This window comes from Ammodytes marinus (genome assembly GCF_949987685.1).
Source record: "Ammodytes marinus genome assembly, chromosome: 14".
Classification (NCBI taxonomy): domain Eukaryota; kingdom Metazoa; phylum Chordata; class Actinopteri; order Uranoscopiformes; family Ammodytidae; genus Ammodytes; species Ammodytes marinus.
Window position 1 is genome coordinate 20,413,373 of NC_137218.1, and position 9,614 is coordinate 20,422,986.

The 9,614-nt window shown below is 40.3% G+C and overlaps 1 protein-coding gene across 1 annotated transcript; it reads right to left on the reverse strand.

Moving 5' to 3' along the window:
* Window positions 1-577: 577 nt before the first annotated feature.
* Window positions 578-6,259, reverse strand: LOC307261037 (T-box transcription factor TBX2b-like; the record flags this gene model as incomplete). Its single annotated transcript, XM_080041474.1, has 7 exons — window positions 578-904; window positions 2,358-2,860; window positions 3,797-3,960; window positions 4,052-4,128; window positions 4,390-4,536; window positions 5,358-5,625; window positions 5,958-6,259. 7 exons carry the CDS (start codon window positions 6,257-6,259, stop codon window positions 578-580), a joined length of 1,788 nt encoding a protein of 595 aa, XP_079897600.1.
* Window positions 6,260-9,614: the final 3,355 nt, after the last annotated feature.

Here is a 9,614-nt window from a genome sequence, read left to right on the forward strand (position 1 = left end):
CCAAGTCCATGGTGCTTTTGGTACATCAACAGAATGTGAAACATTGAACTGGTGGGAAAATGACTCTTCTCATAGCATTGGCAGGTTGAACAGTGATCAGTTACAGTATTCAGTCTCAAAAAGGCTTTGATAAATCATGTTTCTCCATTATTTCATCTTTATTGCTTATTGTATTCATATAGAACTTCCAGTTAGCATTAGTATGGAGTTTTGTCCAAATCAGAAGACACTGATATCTACAGCAGGTTGAAACTGCGCTCATTTATTTAACATAGTTTGTGTTTGAAGGTTACCTAGAATTAAAATCTCAAAAGATATTTTAATGAATGTTATTAATTATGATCTTGCATCTTAATGTTATTATTGTTATGTTTGTTAATGATAACAAATGTTATCACCAAATCAGTGTATATTAGAGGTGACACCGAGGTGTATTGATGCTATAAAGACGAGTTTGATAGCAGCGACGCATGCAGTTTCTGACATAAAAAATACAGGTGATTTTATTGTGCAATTCTTGTATATGTACAGTACACAGGAGAGTTTATTGTGGAGCAAGTGGTTTGTCAGGTCACCCTTAACAGTGACTTTTAGTGGAGAGTTCTTCGGATTGGCCTTGATTTTGTGACTGTTTGTCAGACACTGGACTTGACTCTCGGCTCTCTGATTGAGAGTTTGAACCATGAGGCGATGTGGTTGGCAGCAGGTTTTGGCTCGAGGTGACGGAGGTGGGGATCTGATAAGGACTGAATCGCAGCCAAGGCTGAGGGTTGCGGAAACAGTGGTTTCTGGCCAGTGTCGAGGTCGCAGAACAGGTGGGGAGAGCTGGACCAATGGTAGCTGGAGCTGCCATGTAGTGGTATGGATAGGACAACAGCCCTCCCAAGGGTGACAGTGAGATTCCCTGTGTGAAAAAGTAAAAGTGTTAATAGTAGTAAATAGCAAATGCTTTTCTCTATACAATGACATTAACATGCTAACTGCAATATTTTTTAAGTTAAACATGACATGCTGAGGTTTTTCAGTTGAAAAACAAGATTAAGCATATTTGAGAGGTAGTGAGCAAAGTTGAAGGTTGGCACTTTTGACCCCCTTTGCATGCAGGAAAAAAAATGTATACTCGGCAGGCAGATCAGACCTGCAAAAATGACAGTTTATCATTGGTTCAAAGAAAATCAGTAAAGGCATGGTGAAAGAATGTGTTAGGAGCATGAAACTTAATCGGAAGATGTAGGCTATTTGTTCTGGGCCAAACCCGACAGGAAGGCCGCTATTTTGTATTTAGTTCACAAAATCGCCATTTTCAGATGTTTCATAAGGCTCCTAGAGATTTCACGCTAGCTACGTCAAACCACTTCTAAAAATAGTTGTTAAAAAGTTGTTATAACTCCACTATACTCTGGAATGCTGCAGAGTATAGTGTAGTATCTGCTCAAAATTGTGTATCATTGGTTACACTCAAGGCTTGCGAAAAGTCATACACTAATATTGAGCAATAGGGAGAGCGTCACCTGCTGGGTAATGGTAATATTGCATGTTAGTAAATTACCCACAACTCCTACAGACTCGATCAGATCAAACTCAAAGGTGCACAGGGAGTTGTAAAGATAGCACGATAATAACATGGGAAGCTCGTTCGATTGGCTCAAATGCCTTCACCGGGCTTGGTGTTATTCGCCACGAAACATGAAGTTGCTGTAGCTTCATTCTGCATAGTCTGATCTTCTCACAACTTCACCTGCATAATACGAGCCCCGGCCCAAAGGACAGCCACGCATCCATATTAAGCATAGTCATAGCGCCGCCTGTCGGTGACGTACATTACAACGCTGCGCTCTCCGAAGAGGATACTGTGGTGCGCGCTGCTTCCCGCGGTCGTCTCGAAGGACCGAGACCGGCCGGGGCGGTGAGAGGGCCGGGTCATCGCTCCTCACAGCTTTAATTTGTTATTATAAATGAATTGTTGCATTTTTTCAAATGCATTAAAAAACTAAACAACAACTGTGTAATATTGACATTCTGTATCGGCCATGACCGACAGACCTACTCTCTAAATATTGACATCGACATCGGCCATTGAAAAACCCATATTGGTCAATCATTAATCCTCTGATTACCAGTACATGTTCACTGTAGGTGTATCCAAGTAAATGTTATATTTGATAAAGTGTATTAAAGGTCAGCGATTTTTGAGTATGCTTGCATGATCTGCTACTATACTGTGTGTGTGCTAAAAATAAATCCAGTGTTAAAACGAGCATGTTGCTATAGGACCCCCTTTGTTAACATGCCATTTGTTTACATACCAGTTTACAGAGAATAGGCTGATTTAATAGGGTGCTGGTTCTGAAGCTTACCTGAGATGCCAGCATTTGCTGCGACAGGTGAAACATGAAGGGAGATGGAGAGGTGAGGCTTTGAGAAGAAAGGCCTCCATTGTCTAGGCTATTTATTCCAGGCAGAGATGACAACAGATGTCCCATACCCGTGGTGGGAAAGTCCTCTGGCTTTACTGACAAATGTCCAGGATGGAACAACAATGGTGCCCCGAGTTTAAGAAAACGTTGGCTGTGTGCATTTGAGAACTCCAAAGTCTGAAGGTGTGCGTTGCTGAGGGATGGAGGGCTCTGCGTTTTCAACATCACGGGTAGGACCCCATCTCGGATTTCACCTATGTGCTTTTTTGAAGAATCAGTCTCCATAGAGTACACATCATCCGATGTAACTAAAATAGTTCTTTCTTTAGTTGTGTCCTGATGGTCATCACTCTTACTAGAGGCAGTAGACACGTGCTCAGTCCGGGAACCGCTGGCTGCAGCCATGTCCTCATCATCTGAATCACTTCTAATATTCTTGTCATCTGTGGAGAAAAGAAAAATATATTCATATACAGTGAATTTGTAATTAAAGTAACAAGGGCATATGTCTGCCTTGTTAGTGCTGTATAGGACAGAGGTTATAGACTATTTGGATAGAGAGAGCTGACCTAGTGCAAACATCCTGAGGCATGAACGAGACGTGTGACTAACAGCAAGGCGCCAGAAACCAACAGTGGATTCATTTAAGCAAACTATTTCTGTCACGGCAGTTTGAGTCACACAATAAATTGAGGTCGAGATCTTGCATCTGAAAAAAACTTCCCTCTGTGTTTGTGTGTTGCCGTTGTCCCCTGTGCTTGGGCCGTTAAGGTGTGTATTATGTAACAACATTGTCCCTGTCCGGTTAGATTAAGGACAATAGGAAGACTCAAGGACACCTCACCCAATCCCACACTCTTAAAACATATTCTGTATTTTCAGCGTCTCATTAGTGAAAGTGTATTATTGACCTTGAGAACATGGCCAACAAACAACTTTGCTCAAGGTCCACTAACTAGCTGAGAAGTCCAGGGGCATGTAGTTGAAAGCTAGTATCTAATGTAGATGCTAAAGAAAACATTTATATCTTTCCATGTTTAATGCATATAGGCCTAATGACAATATATTTGAAACACCAATCTCATGTGCTCAGAATACAAGAACCAACTGGCATGAGTTAACATGGCAAAGAGGCCTTTCTCACAGATGACATTATTAACATGCCACACCAAAAGCAGGTGTAAATTACTGAAGGTAAATATTGGCTGTATTGCATTTAGCTGCAGGGTCTTGGGGTTGTAAATGATGTGGGTGGATGGATGGATAAGTTACTGATTGAAAACTCTGAATTCAGCAATTATGCTTAGTATTGAAGAACATAGGAACACTGCCATGAAGGCTGTTGATTGACACAACAGATCATGACTATGTTAACCCACCTGGACAGGCTGGTGAGGTCATCAGAGGGCTGCTGATTGTCTCTCGAGGGGAATAAAACAGATCCCTGGTACTGGGTCGCTCACAAGAGTCATCAGAATCGGCACAGTCCAGGTCCGCTTTGCTTTGGTCCACATGCAGGGAAGAAATGGTCAGCTGCTTAACCCTGCAGATCACACATTGAGATTAGGTCCACATGCACACCCATATCATATGGGGGTGTGTCCTATTAAGAGTTCTGAGAGCAAATCAAATACCTCTTTTCTCGTTTCCCATTTCCGGCATCTCTGAATCCTTTGGCGAAGGGATTGTTGTCGATTTTCAGCTGTGTTATCTCATTGATAAAAGAGAAAAAGGAAGTTAATTGTGCAATCGTGACAGTGCAAGTATCACACATATCTACTGATATTTTTAGGCCATTATAGCCATGAAGTGTTGCTCTCAGTTACCGAAACCATAACAACAGGTGCCCAACTCTTATTGATCTCTAACTTTTCATACAAAGAGGCAAAAATCCACATCACTGCATGCAAAATGGTTGCCTGCCGCCAAAGGGCACACCACTAGATAATGTGGGTGTGGGTCGTTGGGTTACCTTTTCATTCTGATAGGCAGTGACAGCGATGAACTCCGTCTCCGGGAAAACGTATGTCCGGAAGGTGCTGTATGGCAGCTTCATGATGTCATTGGCTCTCACAATATGAAACCTGGGTTGGTATTTATGCATTGAATTCAAAATTGTCTGGAAAAGAATAAGACGAAAGTTGACAATGAGTGCTTTTGGCTTGACTAGAATGACACAGAAGTAACATGATACAGTGTGTACAAAGAATTCAGATCCCACCATCCCGAAATACCACACTTTTAAAATACCAAAGTACTAGTAAAAGTCCTGCATTGAAAATGTTATAGTGTTTTAGTAAAAGTACTAAGTATAATCAGAAAAATGTACTTGTATTGAAAGTAAATGTACTAAGAGCAGAACATGTGTCCATTATATGTTATATTATTATTACTCATTAATGTTAAAGAAGAATATGAAAAAGAAAACTGAAAGTAATGATTATTTTCTTTATTCATTAAAATAACTGCAGCAAATCCTCACATTTGAGAAGCGTGAACTGAAATCTTGCACATTTGTCAAAACACAGTAGCCACTAGACAATTCATTTTCTTTCAAATGACCAATCAATTGTCTACTTTTGGGAAGTTTAATGATAATCAACCTTCATTTTGTTTATCTCTTCATATACTGCATTTTGTGTGAAAAATGTCTAAAGTCACTACAAACTAAATTGATCAAATAATTGCAGTGTAGTACAATTTAAATTGCCCTCTGTAGTGAAGTCAATGTATAAAGTAACATGAGAAGATAATAATAACATCAAGTAAAGCAGAAGGAAATAGGTTACTTCAGTACATACTACTTGATTAAATGTAGTTAGTTACTTTCCACCACTCCTACAGTCAAATATCCATCATATCCACTGCAGCCAATTTAGAAAAAGGCTAACCAAAACAAGTCCTATGCACAGAAACAAATGTAATTTAAATCAAACGTACAAATCCGTGCTTATCCGACATGTTGTTGGTGAGTTTGAGTTTATGGAAAGCAACGGGCTTGCTCATCCACTGCTCTCCTTTGGACGGGCTATCCGGGTGGATGTACATGCGCTTTGGCATCTCCGGGTCCGCTTTCCCAGCCGCCATCCAGCGGGTGTTGTGGAACTTGTAGCGGCACTCGTCCACAACGACTATGTCCATCAGCAGGATGTACTTTGCGTTTACATCCAGCCCGTCTATTCGCACCTTGAATGGCGGAAACATCCTCCTGCGTGGGACAGATCATTTACACACGCACATGGCTTTTTAATTGATGTTTTAGCAAGTGAGGAACTTTGATTTTGCCTTTCGATATTAAGGCTGAGATTGGGGCATTTAGAAGTATAAGGGTTAGGGTAAGAGGGTTGGGCGTGACAACTTGACATGTTTCATTATGGTGACAAGTTTTTTGTTTTTGTTTTTCTTATTTTTTTTCTTCAAGAAAGCTCGAATTCCCATCACATAATAAATAAGGTAATATCATATTGGACCTATGATCCCACATTGGCATTAGCATTTTCACGTATATTAAAAAGAAACAAACATGCTCGGTTTACGCACCTTCCGGATTTTGTAATAACCATCTCGGTTCCCTTGTTGTGAAATTCATTCCACAACTTCTGTGAGTCCAGTGTGACTTTCGGGTCATCACGATCCTGCCCTTCCCGTGGCTGCGGGCTCTTGAAGGCGGACCATGGGTCAACTGGCTGACGCTGGCGTCCCAGAGCTGCGTGCAGCCCTTCATCACAGACGGTGCGCTCCGGCAAAGTCAGCGCAGGGAATAGTGAATTATGCGCGGCAGTAAAGAGTGCTGGCAAGGGCAAGGCACTTGGTCGCTGAGCTTGGTAAGGATGGAAAGCCATGGCAGCCGCTGTGTCAACTGGATCTCTCATCAGGACGTCCGATACGACAGGTCAATGATGTGAGGTCTCAGCCCGCATGCTGCTACAGGCGTCTCCTTAAAGCCTAAATTGCAGCAAACTGTTTAAGAGGGTGTGAGTTTTCTAGCATTGCAATATAGATCAAAAAAGGGAATTTCAAATATCCAAAAGTCTCCAGATAGTGCCGGTAAAATGCAAGGATGCACCCCCCTAATGTATCCGTTTGTAGATCCACTTAGAACGAGGAGAAGAGAACAGCGCGCGTTGGGATCGTGCGCAATGCTGGTTGAAAGAAGCTGCGGTGTCTTGTGAGGACAGAAGGGCAGAGAGATGGAATTTACAGTCACACGTCTCTCCTCCCTGGCACATGGTAGGCTTCACTAATGAGTCACATTTCTTGTGCTTCACTGTACTAATTGCGGAGTGCTGGGCGGGGTGTCAATGCTTTTATGGTTATTGGTTAGGCACGCTGGAATAACACACTTACATCATCATTTAATAAACTAAATGAATACAATTAAAGCAATGCAGTTTTTATTCATAATGTGATTGATGATAGCTAAAATAAAAAAAATAGAATCATATGTATTTAATAAGCTAATCATCACCCTGATTATGTATTCTTGAGACTCAGTCCAGATGTTCTACTGTATAATACAAAATCATGATAATAGTTTGATGTTGTCATTATTTTTTCCTGTTTTGACATATATTCCTGTGTCAACTTCAGTTTAACATTTACAGATAGTTAGATTAATGGTAACTTAATTCACATGTGAACTTTATAGTTTAATTGTTTTCCTCGTTATGAACACACAGACATAGAGTCATTGAACAATATCTTCTGTACATCTCCCCAGTGTACAATATCAAACACGCCAGGGGGTCAAGTGATATCATAAAACATCAGCAAAGAGAGCAAAGTAGCACAATTCAAGTAAATATCTTGTAAAGTTGACAAAGGTTATATGTTTTCACAGCATTTTTGTCAGGCATTCAGACAAAGAAAAAATAAATATTGTTTGGTATAGGCAGCCAGCTCCAAAAAGCATGGCTTTTTCTTTGAGAAGTTAGATTTATGGATACAACATTTTGTCAAAATAATCATTGTGAACACAGATGTCTATTCGTTTCAATGAATTAAAACAGTACATTTTTCCAAAGTAGTGTAACTTGAAGGTAAATCAGCTTGTGACAATCTGCTCCACAGTGTTGGTGCAGCCAGTGTGGGAAAGACAGAAATAAATGCACCAAGGCTTCGTTTAATTCTCTACAAAAAGTACAAATGACATCAGTGTTTTTTTTAAAGTCTCTGCAGGTTTTGGTTGGTTGGATAAAACCTGTCAAGAATTATAAAAGATATCTCTTTGACTTTGTGACTTTGTTGACTGATTGCTCTATTCTTAGCCTACTCTTAGTTTGGCACAACACACTTTTCCCAACAGTTGTTCCAGTTACATGCTATAGTACATGGTAATTGCCACTCCATGTGATACCTTTTAAAAAGTGTAATAATGGCCAATGGTACAGCATGAAAGACGAGAAGTCCTGAGGTGTGACAGGGATATCATAATGATGGATAAACTCAACATAATTATAAAGTTGACCATTCTTGAATAGCTGACTTGGAGACAAGTTATTATTGTTGAATATTATAGTGTAATATCATCAAAATGACTCATATCTCCGGAACTATCTCCGAAAGAAACTCAAGACAGAGGTAAACCATATAGCCCAGCAGTTCTAACCAGCATTGTTAAGAGGATGTTGGCATGCTTGCGGACGTTACCATTTTGCTCAAATATAATGCCAGAATTTGGGACATTAGTATCACGCCCATATGTTTTATTAGCACATCTGATCCACTATTCATGTAAAAAAGTGAGTACAACTTTGAGTTTTTCTTCACAACAAAACAGTTTTAATAAGGCAAATCACACAGTGAGTAAAGTAAGTAAACAAAGTGAGTAAGCGAACAGTTAGTAAAAAAATCAAAAATGTACAGTGAAATCAATTAAAATATTGATTTCAGGATGCTGTTTCTGTCTGCAGCAAATCCTCCAGTGTAGCAGTCATACTGCTGGGAATAGTGCAGGCCAGCGCAGCTCGTCTTGTAAGCCGTCCATTTCATGTATTGCTCCTCTGCTTTGACAATGCGCTTCTCAAGCTTCCTCTGTCTGAAGTCCTGGTACTTTTCAATCCAAAATCCAACTGTCAGTCTACTCTGTAGCCACTGCTTGGTGGCATTGCATTTGGGCGTTCCAGCTTTTTCTAAGGACAAATGAGGATAAAAGTTCTATAAGTACAAATGTGTATACAGTATATATCACACACAATGACTGTAACAAAGAAAGTTTCATGTGGTACCCGAAATCGAAATGTTCTCAAGTGAGATTTATATTAACTTAATAAAAAAATTTGAATGATAAAATAACATTTATAATAAAAATATGTATATGCAGGCCTACTGTATATTCTGGACAATTTACTTACGTGCAATATTGAACACTTTAGTCTTAAAGGTGCATTGAACAGCTTCAGGGGAGGGAGATTTGTTTACATTTGCAGAGCCTGCAGGTTCCAAAAACATATTTTCTTTACCTGTAATTCATAGTATTAAATTATTTTATAATCATAAATCAAAACAAAAATATTTGGGGGGCACTTGGAACCAACCGTTGGACTAGAATACTCTTTGCAAAAAAAAACTGTGGGCCCTACTGCTGTAAACAACACCAGTGAAACAGTCACTTTTAAAGTAGCTTTCTAACTTTGAACAGTGTTCGAGGGATCCGATTTCACTGTGATTAAAGTTTGCTAATTAATTTATAAAAATGCAACTTGTTCACTGTAAAATGGTCACACAACCAAAGTTACACAATGCACCTTTAAATAAGTATGGCTAAATGACTTTAATACCAACCTTCAGACTTGGGCCATGGCTTTGCAGCAAAGAGGAGATAGGTGGCACTGGTTGGGCGGTACATCTCTTCAATAGGCTCACTGTCATATTCAGAGGTTGGGGGCTTGGTGCTGCTGGCTTCATCTCTCTTATTAAGCAGATGGCAAAACCTCTGCGGCTTGACCACCTCCTCCACTATCACCTCTTCCAAACCAAGCCTCTCTTGCTTCAGTTGGTCTTCTTCCCTTTTCTCCAGGGCCTTTAATTCCTTTGCCCTCCTCTCTTCCTCCTCCTCTGTCTGTCTGGCCTCCTGCCTCCTCCTCTCCTGCACATATCTCTCTGTCAGTCTCCTCACACTTCTTTCTATCACTCTGTCTCTCACCTCTCTCTGCCTATTGCTCTTAGCAATGCTCTCCCAAGCATCGCTTTCTATGC